This window comes from Struthio camelus, chromosome 13 (genome assembly GCF_040807025.1).
Source record: "Struthio camelus isolate bStrCam1 chromosome 13, bStrCam1.hap1, whole genome shotgun sequence".
Lineage (NCBI taxonomy): Eukaryota > Metazoa > Chordata > Aves > Struthioniformes > Struthionidae > Struthio > Struthio camelus.
In genome coordinates this window covers 18,105,535-18,118,377 of record NC_090954.1, presented here as the reverse complement: position 1 = coordinate 18,118,377, position 12,843 = coordinate 18,105,535, and the positions used below count along the sequence as shown (strand labels likewise).

Genomic DNA, 12,843 nt, shown 5'->3' with positions numbered 1-12,843 from the left:
CTCAATTCAAATGCTGCTTGTTGGGAACTCCAAAAGGAGTCGTTTGTATATACATCCCTAATGCACAGCAGATATTATTGAGAACTTAGGATATATTTTCTTTCTTGATATCAGGTTTGTCCTGAATGTTTCTTGCAGGCTGCCGGCATGCCTCCCTGTTGATGTTGCGTATTTGTTTAACCATTAAGAGTTTGTCTGATTTGTGACCTTATTGTCTCGTAAGTTTTAATTAAAATGATAGATAGTAAAGTCCTTCCAAGGATGCAAGTTAATGTCTTCAGTTGTCTCTGTTCTTTTAAGATGCTGACCCAGGCTTTTTTCATATTCTTAAAATGAAAAGTCTTAGATCAATGTATAGTTTTTCACAGTCATCACCGAAGGTCATCATAATATTTTGATTGACCTAATTAGTTATGTTCCTCTTCTCTAATTTTATGATGGCAGAATTGGAACTGTGAACATCTTGGAGTAGTTAATGGGCACTGATGTGGTAAAGTATATGGAGCTCCTATAACAAAGTGTTAGTCTTTGATGCCAGTTATGCAAATTCCATTTAGAAGTTCACAGCTAGTTTGGAGTGTGTCTGTTTTTAAGAAATAAAGTAATTTAAATTTAAGACTTCAGTCTTTTTTCTTATACCTAGACGGCTGAACATATTGAACAAGTGTGCATCAATGAAAGTGGAAATCAGCCGTCAGAGGAAACGGGTATGTTTGTAAAATATAGCTAATGTTCTCATGAACAGTGTGATTAGCTGTTCTACTAAAGAACTGTTTTTAAAAGGTATGTGAAGGTATAGCAATTTCTGAACTTTTCTTTCTGTTCTCTTCCATCTTGTATCTGCATTTTCCATTAAAAGTCACAGTGATGGGGGCTGAATCTTTATAGAACTTATGTTTGTTTTGGAACTCTGTCAGCTGGTTAGGAGGGGTTTTTTTGACACACATTGCTGGCCAATAATTGCACCAAGGACTCACCTCAGCATATGTTTTAATGCTTTCCTAAGTATTTTCACATCTTATTTAAGATCTGAAAGTGAAATTTCACTCTTCTTATTGCCTGAAGGAGGGATAAGAAATGAAAATGGACGAGGCAGTATTGTCACAAGCTGTATTTTTAGGATTGGATGAGTTTTACCTGTGCTGTGAAATTTGGTTGGGATTAATTTGTCTGTTTGTTTCTCAACTGACAGCACAGCGCTCAGGACAGACCTTCAGGTTCAATGTATAACAAGGGTTACATTTCCATGTGTAGGTGGTGGGGGTTTTGGAAGTAGGCAGAAAATTTAAGTAAGTCACCTTTTTTGTTACATCTACAGTAATTTAAAGTTTACCAGACTTTGCCCTTGAAATCTTTTTTTTTTTCCCCTCCTAAGAGTGATGAATCTGAAGATGATGAACCTTGTGCAATAAGTAACAAATGGGCTTATGAGAGACGCAGTCAGAGATGGTCTCGTCTTGAGAGCCTAGAAGGTTTCCCAGGAGAGGAAGGTGCTAGCGCATCAATCCCAGGCAGTCCAACACCGAAGAGCATCGGCAGTGAGGATATAACTTGTTTGGATCATGGCGAGAAACATGATGTGTCTTCAATTCACAGTACTAGCAGTGGTGACAGTGACATTGTTAGCTTTCTGAAACCTTTTGAAGGTGTGGAGACCAGGAGCTGTTCCTCAAGGTGTTCCTCAAGTAAAGTGGCTTCACCAGACTCTACCTTTAGTTGTTCTTCTCCCCCCGCTGGACTTTTAAATACCACCAGTGAAGAGAAGCTTTTGGATAAGTCACCGTATAAAAAGGGGAAGAGCCTTCTTAAGAAAATGGAGAAGTTACATTTAAGGAGCTGCAACTTAAGGAGCGGTCACTCCAAGGCCAAACCCTTAATAAGTGAACCTGTTCTTCTGGAAGGGCTGAACGAAGAAAAGTTGAAGATGCTTAACTGCGTAAATATTTCTGACCTCTCTGACATCCAGACAAAGAGCAGTTCCTCTTATTCTCCCCAGAGCTGCAATAGCAGCAACCAGTCTGAAAAGAGCAGCACAGGGAGCATTCCGAGTCCCACTACAAAATCACAAAGCCACTATAAAAGAGGGGGGTCATACGCAGAAGACTTGGATTGCAGCAAGCTTTTGCTGTGGAATGATCAATCTCAGCAAAACCTACAAAATGAAATGAAGTTGCAAATGAACCAGATGTTTCAAATACCACAAGGCCATAAGCCTGGTAGTTTCCCCAAAGCACTTGGAAACACCTCCCTGTCTCCAGGAGACAACCCTTCTGTCAACTGGAGAACTGAGAGTTTTCATGGGTGCAGCAGGACCAGGAACAGAAGCGGTTCTAAGGACTGCAAAGCCCCCAGTAGCCCCCTTTTGTGTGCAAATAGCAGGCTGAGCATATATGACAACATGCCCAGTATTCAACTTGATAAGTTGGAGGTGGCAGAAGTTGGTGATGACGATGTTTTTTCAGAGCTGAACCACGTTATAGAGGATGTCAAAGGCCTCAGAAAGTTGGTCCATCAGTGGACAGAGAAGTTCTCGGATGATGGGGACTCGGACTTTGCCGATGACTTGACCTCTGTGTATCCATACTTCCCTAAAGAAATCTGTCTTGAAATACAGCACTCAGAAGATAAGTCAGCAGACTTCCCAGTTACCGAGGGAGAGAGCAGCTGTGAACTGGCCGAGGAGCTCAGTTCCGCGGAGGTGGCGTACGTAACAGACTCTAAAAAGGCCAACAGGTTAGCCATACTTGGGTTTCACTAGTCGGCCGCCCATCTGGAAGCTTTCTCCGGCTATTCTCTCTACTCAAAATGTAATTGCTTTCATACAACAGAATATTCTTAAGTCTATTCCAAGTAGCAGGGTGTGCTCCGCTGGTCCTAGGCACTGCTGATCTGTATACACTCAGATATCTACGTTTGCTTTGATCTCTGTTGAGAGTAGCACTGTCATAATCTGCAGGAGGACCTAGTTAGATATTTCGAATCAGACTTTATGACTAGGTTGCTGTATTTCTTATTGAAACCTTTTGTGTGGCTATAGTACCTCCTGGATGAGAAATAGCTTGTTTAAATGCAGCTAACCATAAACTGTTTGGGAACTGCAGGTCATTTAGAGTCTTAGGCATTTCACAGATGCAGGCAGAGGACTGACAGGGACAGTGGAAACAGTCATTTACCTTGAACAATGTTTATCCCTTAGGCACAGAAAGCAACCCTGGCCTATGGAAGAGAGCGCGAATTTGGAAAGCCTTTCTGTCCAAATTGATAGTCAGTCGGCTGCCCACCTAGCCCGGACACAAAAGCTGGCTTTGTTGAAACTCACAGCTCTAATGGACAGATACTCCCCTTCCAGTAGGCAGAGCTGGAACTGGTAAGTTGTCTAATATTAAAGCTTTTGTTTTATAAAACAGATTTAAAGCTTTGTTGAATTTTGTTGGAAAAAAAAGAAAAAGGATTGAGTGTAAGTAGGTGAATTTCCTTGTCTACCCAGGTTACAGTGTCCAAGATGAGGAATTTCATCCTGTTAAATCCCTGGCAGTTTTGTGGTTATTTCAGTGGTTGTTCCAGGATTATTATTATTCTTCTCCTGGTCATTCCAGGATTTCCTCTGTTATGGAGTGCACTTTTGTTCCTCTCTGGTAGTCATATTGTTACTGATTTTAAAAGGGTGTATAGTTTCTCTGTAACCTTGCCCGTTTGCTTGGCTTTGTAAGCAGGCCCTTCGTAGAGATTGACATGAGGTGAGAGGGGGCTAGGCTGAGAATCCATGCCTTCAGCTTCAGGTCCCGGTTTGAACTGAAATAATGACATGCCAGTAACTCCTAAGACTTTGGAAACATCACTTTGCATCTTGTGGTTGGGATCTCGTACTTGAATTTAGAATGAATGAAGTGCAAAAACGGTTGCAGTGCCCTGAAGGGATGGAGCATATTTCACATGAGAATGTCTTATTAAAGCAAATTTCAGTTTTGAAATGAGGAGATCATTCCTGCAATTGCCGTTAATTGTTTTCTCTCTATCATATGATGCCACATGTACAGGTATGTGGCAACATTTGTGGGTGCTGCAAGTGCAACCAATGCATGGTTGTACTTTCCCATGCATGTTGTAAAAAGAAAGTAGCAGACAGAACGGTGCTGGAGAGCTGATGAGTTGAATGCACTTGTTTCTGTTTTCAGGACTATACCAAAGTTCATTAAAAAAATAAAAGCCTCTGACTACAAGGACAAAAATGTGTTTGGGGTTCCTTTGCTTCTGAATGTTCAGCGAACAAATCATCCGCTGCCTAAGGGCATACTGCAAGCACTGGACTATTTAAGAAGCCACTTTCTGGACCAGGTATGAACATGAAGCAGCCTAAAGTAGCTCTGGCTACTCCAAAGGAACCAATCTCTGCTTTCAGCTTTTGTGAGGGACTTTCTTGCCTCCTTGGGCTCTGAAAGGGCAGAAAGGTGTAGGTCTGACTAGGCAGCCTGCAAGGAGTTGCCTGGGATTACCTTTAGTCCTATACTGTGTTTTCTGCCTTGCCTTGCTAAAATCATCTGCAGTCAGTTCGCTTGGTGCAGGTAGTTAAACAACATTTCCTGGTAAGGTAGCATCTCCCTGCCTCCTTAGGAAGTAAATCTATCACGCGGTGTCTTTCCTCCCTCTGTTCTGTGGTTGTTGGTAGTGCTAGAGCCTATGTGATAATTAGTCTTGTTTCAGCTGAAATGCACCACTAAGCAGAGATATAACATATTAGAGCAGAGCTTGTAATATCTTTTTTTGGATCTCAGCTCCGCATTTCCCACTAAATGGCGATATATGCATGGAGGTGAAAGTGTCCGTTGCATATGTTATTTCTGTAGCAAAGGTGCAAAAATGGGAGACCCCATGTCGTGGTACATACTAGTTAAAGATCTTTTTTTTTGTTTGCTATGCTTTGCAAATGTATAGGTGTGTAATATAATGCCAAAGTACAAAAATGTGTGCACTCTCTGAGGTTACCATGCAGTTAGGTGGCATGCACTTGAGTGTGAGCAAACAGTTTCTGGTGAGGGCAGCATGTTTCATTTCGAGGTCGTGGTGTCTATGCAATTAATATAACTGACCAGTGAATATAAATACTGTCGCAGTGACACACTGTGAACCTTTCAGGAGAAGCTTTGTTAAGGTCCGTTTCAAGGGAAACTTCTAAGCCTGGGTTTTGCTTGAAATTGGATTGAAATTTATATTAAAAATAAAACCATAATTCCTCTCAGAATGAAAATTACCCCTTGATGACCTGTAGAGGTATGTGCACCTTAAACCTGAGCCTGGTGGATCTCATGGTCTGAGTATGTTTTTGCCAGCATGAGTGTCAATGTACATTTGCTTTTGGCTGAACACACATTGGTCTAGTAGAAGCTTGCAGCTCTAATGTGTGGAAAAAAGTCCACTCAAGCCGGCAGAGAGATGTCAATAGAAATGACTTTTAAAAGGAGAAAAGCGTTTTTGGATTAAATAAAAAGCAAACAAACGTGGAAATTGGTACCTCCCTCATAGCTGGTTCTAGGGACGTCAGTCAGGGTTTGCCCAAAAGGGCCTGCCGGTCCTGATGATAAAAAAATACTTTAATGTTAGATCCTGCCACCGCGGGGTCTTACCTATCAAAAGGAAAGTGAAGGATCAGTTACTTGTCAGAGATTTGAGTCCTGATAAAGCCTCTCTTTGTCTTTATTGTTTTCTTTCATTGGTAGGTTGGTCTCTTCCGAAAATCCGGTGTTAAATCCAGGATCCTATCTTTGAGAGAAATGAATGAAACCAACCCGAACAATGTATGTTATGAAGGGCAGTCAGCATTTGATGTGGCAGATATGGTTAAGCAGTATTTCCGAGACCTTCCTGAACCCATATTTACTAGCAGGCTCTGTGAATCCTTCCTCCACATCTACCAATGTAGGTAACAGTAACAAAAGCTATAATTTCCTAATTTCTTGAATAACTTTATGTTACCTTCAATATTCAGCTAGACGGTCAGGGCCTGATTTTTCACGAATTGGGACTGGTGCTACTCAGAGGAGGCAGATCAGGCTGGACATGCCTGAAAAGGTGAGCTCACTGGGGCTCTAGACTTAAGAGACAGTGTGTGAAAATAGCTGGATCTAAAGCTTCCTTCTGTCCTTGGAAGACGGAGTGGGAGAGACAGTATAATAACAAATGTCATAACAGCCCTTCTAAACTGGTATTTTTAAATAGTCATTATGTGTTTAAAATTAGGAATGAAGCTCATCCCCTTGTTCATGGTATGAAGTAGCTCCCTGTGCAAGAAGCCATGTTATATTGATGAAATCACTTTATTAAGGTGCTCAAGGACAGTCGCTATGAAATGGCATCTTTGTGTGGAAACACCAGCCAGTTTCCACCTGTGCTATCACTGTCACCATCCTTGAGCCTCAACCTGAAAAAAGAAGGTAACCTGAAGCCAAACTCTAGCATTGAATATAGTTTTAGAAAGGTTCCATCGCCAATACTTTGACGTCAAGGTATTCACTTTTTAAAAGTGACCAGGGTGGGGAAGTAGCTTGCCATAGAGGCGTGTGTTGAAACAGGCAAGTTTGTTCTTTTTTTTTAAGACAAGGTTTTGAAAATGTGAGATTTCTGAGAAGACTGGTTTTTAGCCTGTATTATGTTGCTTTCATGAACATGAGCGTGTGTGCTGCTACTGTCTTGTGTATGGTGTAAGATCTTGAAAATGTAGTTGGATTTTATTTTTTTAACCTTAAGGGGTTTCAGGATTTTGTCTGAAAAGGTTTGTCTCCTCCTCACTCCCTCTGTGAGGAGTTCCACAGTTCTCCCGTCTGACTGATGTGGAACCATTACCTTCCGTTTAGTCTAAACCTGGCCGCTGGCCACCCCCTGGGCTTTTGTATTGGGAGACAGCAAATGATAGAACCTTATTCACCCTTCTTAGGCCACATGTTACTTGAGCAAGTGCCCTATTTAAATAACCAGAAATTTGGGAGAAAGGAAAAGTCATGCTTCTGCCAAGAGGTATATTTTGTATATTCTGCATGTGTGCCCCTACTAAAGGGAAGAGACGTGCTGCTCTACGCTTTGTAATGATGAATAAAAGGAGATAATATCTTTGTGATAGGGGATGAATGGCAGGGTAGACTTGACCATACCTACTGTCCAGCAGAAGCTATCCGGACACCTAGTCCCACTGTATTTCACTGCAAATTAAAATATGTTGGCAAAACATTACTCAGCGCTTGCCTCCCAAACCTGAGTTGTCTGAGGGCATCTATTGTCTTCGTGGCCTGAAGCTAAAAAGAAAAGATAGTGGAGTAGGTATCTAGCTGCTCCAAACTATTGTTCCAGAGTAATGTTTTGTGGGGAGAAAAGCCATTGTTTGGATTATAACAAGAGCAAGTTTAGAGCAAGTTTTTTAGCATGAAATTCAAGACAAGTTACAGCAAATCAAGCACCAGCATCACTGGATGTGAATGTGTGTATTGACAGGCGGTAGGAGAAAAACTGCTTGTGTGATGCAGCTGTAATAATGGCCTTAGCAAGCATTATTTATTGTGAGCTAGAGTGACAAGAAAATGGACGTGCCTACACTTTCAATGCCCTGCGCGGGACTGTCTTGACGGATGCTTCCTCTGCAGTTCACATGACATTTTCATGATTATTTTAATCCTCAGACCTGCCAAAGGATCAGCAGTTTCAGGCTGTCCAGGCTGCTATTCTCCTTCTCCCAAAGGAAAACCGAGAAGCTTTGAAAATCCTCCTATTCTTTCTCCGAGATGTGGTTGCTTTTGTTGAGGAAAACCAGATGACCCCCACAAACATTGCTGTCTGTCTCGCACCTTCTTTGTTTCACCTCAACACCCTGAGACGAGACAGTTGCTCCTCATCCGCTAGGTATGATTAGCTTAATGCTGGCATTGTTACTGTCAGGAGTGTTCCTCAATGCTGGATCAGTGCTTTCTGTAGCTGACATACATACATAAGATAAGTGGCTGTTACGAAGCGGGGAAAAAAAGCGTACGTGTCTTGGGGTTTGTCTCAAATATGATCATTCAGGCCCATGCAGAGATCCAGCAACTCATTGGCCAGTGCCTAGAACTATGTTAATGCACTGTTGTGCTCCTGACTGCTCTAGATGCAAGCTAGCCTGACTGCCTTGCGACCATTGTACTCTTTCACATTGTCTGCAGATCCAGGTGCTGGAATTCAGCGTGCAGCACACTGTTTGCAGTAGGGTGGTGCCAGGGTTGGAAACACGGCTCTTTGCAGTGGTGAACTAAGCCCAGCTGCAGTCTTAAGGCCCTGCGGATAGCTGACAGTTTGTAGGGATCTCTGGCTCTGAATCTGCTAAGTGATAAGGTGATGGTTCCTGCCAAACTGAGCTACAGGGATTCTGTAAATTTATCTTAATGAGCAAAAGTATCTGGGTTGCGTAACGGCCTTCTGTTGTACGTGCGTGCGGGGAGGAAGGTGCCCTTAGGCCAAAGTAGTCAAGTAACCTCTGAGAGCATTCGTGCCTTATCTGGTCTCCTGAGGCAGGGCTGTTTGTTTGCTTTACTCCATGCTCCTGCATATCTATAGACACGTGTCAGAGTGCAGAGGCCAGCTGGTTTTGATGGAAACATTGTACACCATCAGAGCAGCCACTTACTTAATCTCCTCACATGGTGATCTAAAGATGAGACTAGGACTAGCTGCAGGGAGGTACAGAAACTGCCAGCTGTGCCTTTGGCACCTTTCAGGCTAACAGTGCAGTCTCTGGAGAGCACAGAGAGGGGAAAGAAAACACTAAGGACTTTTCTTTTGAGTGGCGCAAAACATCTGAAAAATGCCTGAGTGTAGCTAGAGTCCAGGGCTGCCAAGATCTCCCTGGACAGAGCTGACACATGGTGAGGGATCTGGTGGTCATTGCAAAGGGAGCTGGGAATGCGATGGAGCATTAGTGAGAGCCAGTCCTTCCTGAACTGCAGTTGCGTTTGGGCAGCAGGGAATCATACTTACGGATTTGTGCCTTTGAGATTTTTGGTTTACTTAGCTATTACGCTGCAATAATAGGACCAAAAATAGAAACTGACATTTCTCTTTGTTGTTACAGTGTGGAAGTGAGGTTGCTTTGAATTGTTAGCTTTTTTTTATAACTGAGCATTAATGGTTTAGTGAAGGTTTCATACTTCAAAGGGCAGAGGCTGACAGGTCTGACTTTGAGCAGCACAACTGGGGGGGGGGGGGGGGGGGTCTTACCTTCCAGCCATTTGGCAGGAATGCACACTGATAAAAGTTTCAGAAGTCAGGATTAATGATGCCATAGAATGTTTATGAATTAAAAGAGGGGGCCTATTTTTGAAATGTCTTTGAAAAATACCTGGTATGGTGTTTTGGGCCTAAAGATTTAAGAGGTTCTAAAAGGGCTTTGAAGGCTATCGATGAACCTAGATATTTGAAGGATGCAGGCAAAGCATTTGGGGTTCATTACTGTCTTTGGCTAAGTGTGTGATTATGTTCTGAGGACTAAAAAAACCTTGACTGTTGTTGAGGTGACCTTGCTACTGTTCAGTAATGGCTCAGACACTTTGGGGGGGTATGCTGGAACAGAATGGTTTCTGCATACCTTGCTATAGTGGCCTAGCATGAGCCTCACACTGCACATCTGTGGCTCATTCAATGCAGAGTGCCTCTGCTGAAGCTGCTGCTCTCCAGTCCCTACGTAGGGCAGCTTGATAGCACAAGGTAAGCACTATGTAGCTATGGTTCATAGCTCTTTTTAACACAAGCCTCCCTTTTGCCTTCCTCCCTCTCTCTCCCGCTCTCTCTTTCTTTCTCTCTCTCCCTCTCTCTGTCTCTCTGTCTCTGTCTCTCTGTCTCTCTGTCTCTCTTTCTCGCTCGATCTCGATCCAGTCACAGGAAGCATAGCTTGGGGAAACCAGACCAGAGGGAGTTGAATGAGAACCTGGCAGCAACACAAGGCCTGGCCCACATGATAATGGAGTGCAACAGGCTCTTCCAGGTATGGCACTTGTTGTAGCAAAGCAAAAGCTTGGAGCAGGGTAAGGGCTGTTTCCACACTGACCAGACGTGTCAGCAAGGCTGCCTTGTACGCTCTTCTGCAGGCCAGGCTGCCTCCATTCCCTTTATTTTATGATGTATTGTCAAACATAATTCAGGTTTGCCTGAAAGACACGGGTAGGACAGGGCTAGGGAGGGGATGTGGGGGGGACAAAGAGAGAGATGGTAGTAGGACTAGTGTCTAAGGCGGTCTGAGATGGCAGCACAGTGGAACTGGAGCCACCACTGCTGGTCTTTGGTGGGGGGGAGGGGGGTCAGAGTTAAGATCCAAGGAATAATTTGAAGCAGAAGGATTGGGTAGACTGGAGAGGAAAAGAGTGGTGTGAAGAGAAGCATGCCCTATAGGGAGCGTTGTGTCTAAAGTTACCCCAGGCACCTTGCAGTCTCAATGGACGATTTTACCCAAGACCCAGTGAGGCAGCGGCTGCACACATGCCTGCATGGCGTAGAGATGTGGCATTGGCATACTGGAGTGAGTCCAGTGGAAACAGCGATGGTCTGGTCTGGCATGCACAATGTGTATGAGGAGCACCTGAAAGCTGGCTTTGGTCAGCCTTAAGACAAGAGGGTGATGGCGGGGGGGGGGGGTGGATCTTATTGATATCTAAAAACCACCTAATGGGAGGGTGTAGAGAGGACAGATTTGTCTGGGAGGTGCATGGTGACAAGAGAAGAGGCAACAGGAACAAGTTGCAGCAAGGCAATGTCCCACTAGAGATTAAGAAGACATTTTTACCAGGAGAGTGGACAAACATGGCACAGGGGCCCAGAGAGCCTATGAAATCTCCATCCTTGGAGATACTCAAACCTGAGGCCCTGAGCAACCTGAGCAGGTGGGATCTGGTTTAAGTTGAGGTTCTGCCACTGGGCCTGGCCTGAGCGACAGTCATTGATCTAGACCTGGGTCCTGACCTGCAGACTGACTTTCTGGCTTGACCTTGACTGTGCTGCTTCACTATGGACTTGCCTGGCAATCACTGGACTGTGGCTGACCCTGGTTACTGTCACTGGACCCAACCCTGAACCTGACGCTGCCTCCTGACTCCCGCTGGGCTTGGCCTCGGACCTGCCTCGTCACCAATGGACACACCTGGCGAGCTGGACTCTCAGTTGATCCCAGCTGTCACCCCGGGGCCCAAGCTGCTCTCCTCACTCAGGTACTGTGGGACAGGGGCCTGGCCTATGGCTGTGTGGGGGCTCATCCGCCCCCCCCCCCCCCCCCCCCCAAAATGTAGTACTCCTGAACTGAGCCCACAGGCCTGCCCCAAGGCTTCCCCCCCGCAGCACTGCCCCTTGCCCCAACCCAGCCCTGTGCTTCTCAGTGCCCCCTGCCTGGCCCAGCACAGGTCTGATCCTCCATGTGTCACTCCCCAACCTGGCCCAGGTCTCCTGTGTGACCTCTAACCCAGCCGAGGGTCCCGACTGTCTCGAGGCAGCCTGATGCCCCCTTATCCCTGCCAACCCCATGCCCCCAAAGCCCTGTAGGGGTGCCCTGACCCTGCCGCCTGCCCTGGGCCCTATAGTGAGCCTCTGACCTGTGGCAGCTGGGGACTGAGCCATGGTGACCCCAGCCCACAGAGCTGTATGTCCCCCACCCTGGGCAAGTCTCAAGCTGGCTCTGAACCCAGCGCACACCATACACCCGCCTGCTCCCACCAGGGCGCTCCGGCTCCAACCAGGCCCCTGACCCCAGACCTGCGTGAGGGGTGGGGCAGCCCTTGCTAGGGGTCGGGGGGGGGGGGGTGGTCAGGGCCCTGAGATTCCCCCACCCCCAACCAAGAGTAGTTTGGTGCCAGGGCTCAGAGGCAGCCTAGTGTGAGGGCTGCCCCTGTCCTGCTGGTGACGGGGAGGACCAGCTCCGAGACTGCTCCGCGGGATGGGGCCGCAGCCATGCCTGGGCCCAGCCATGGACCTGCTGAGCTGGCCCCCGCCCCTCGGCCCTGCCTTGTCACTATGGACTTGCCTGGCAATCACTGGACTGTGGCTGACCCTGGTTACTGTCACTGGACCCAACCCTGAACCTGACGCTGCCTCCTGACTCCCGCTGGGCTTGGCCTCGGACCTGCCTCGTCACCAATGGACACGCCTGGCGAGCTGGACTCTCAGTTGATCCCAGCTGTCACCCCGGGGCCCAAGCTGCTCTCCTCACTCAGGTACTGTGGGACAGGGGCCTGGCTGGTGAGCCCCAGCCCTGCTATCGCACTTGTCTCCTTGTCCCCTAGGCCACCGCCAGCCATCAGTGCCCACTGAGTCTCAGGAGGAGGGAGGGCACTGCCAGAGTTTTTGTGTGGGTGTGTGTGTGTGTATTTATATGTATACGTATGCTAGCTCTGCAGGGATTCAGAGCATTCCTCCTGCAGGGAAAGGCATTTCCCTGGTGTGAGCTGCTGAGGGACTGCAGTTAATGGAGCTGCTTGTCCCCTGGGTTTGCTCCTCCGGGTGCTGCTGCCCGCCTGCCTGCACACCCCAGCACTGCTGGCAGCTGACGGTGCCGCCCCCACAGGGTGGGAGTGCCAGCGTGCTCAGCTTCCAGACGCAGGATGGCCCTTGGAGGTCAGACTGTCCTCGGGCCCCAGCCCCGTCAGGCCCAGCCATGACTCTCTGGAGGTCATGACGCCGAGACTGGAGGCTAGCCATGCTGGGCAGAGCGCTTGCAGACCATCAGGTGCCTCCTTAGTGGGGTAAGGCAGAGACAGACATTGACTCATTTGGCAATGAGCTGGACACTAAGGGCTAGGCAAGGCAAAAAGGCCAAGGAGGAACTAGAAATTAATGAGAACAGTGAGAGGA

General features: G+C 46.6%; 1 protein-coding gene across 10 annotated transcripts in view; it reads left to right on the top strand.

Moving 5' to 3' along the window:
- The window catches only part of LOC104154075 (rho GTPase-activating protein 7-like), an 87,505-nt gene that overhangs the window by 71,688 nt on the left and 2,974 nt on the right, over nucleotides 1-12,843 (top strand). For 5 of the 10 annotated variants that reach the window (XM_068959255.1, XM_068959257.1, XM_068959259.1 and 2 more), the window contains 8 exons: nucleotides 644-707; nucleotides 1,376-2,733; nucleotides 3,197-3,367; nucleotides 4,176-4,335; nucleotides 5,715-5,913; nucleotides 7,665-7,884; nucleotides 9,886-9,994; nucleotides 10,952-12,206. In XM_068959255.1, the coding sequence (XP_068815356.1) occupies nucleotides 644-707; nucleotides 1,376-2,733; nucleotides 3,197-3,367; nucleotides 4,176-4,335; nucleotides 5,715-5,913; nucleotides 7,665-7,884; nucleotides 9,886-9,994; nucleotides 10,952-11,095 (2,425 nt within the window). In that variant the 3' untranslated portion in view covers nucleotides 11,096-12,206. The remainder of the gene's footprint in view (nucleotides 1-643; nucleotides 708-1,375; nucleotides 2,734-3,196; nucleotides 3,368-4,175; nucleotides 4,336-5,714; nucleotides 5,914-7,664; nucleotides 7,885-9,885; nucleotides 9,995-10,951; nucleotides 12,207-12,843) is intronic. The other 5 variants (XM_068959260.1, XM_068959263.1, XM_068959264.1 and 2 more) reach the window with 3 other exon arrangements.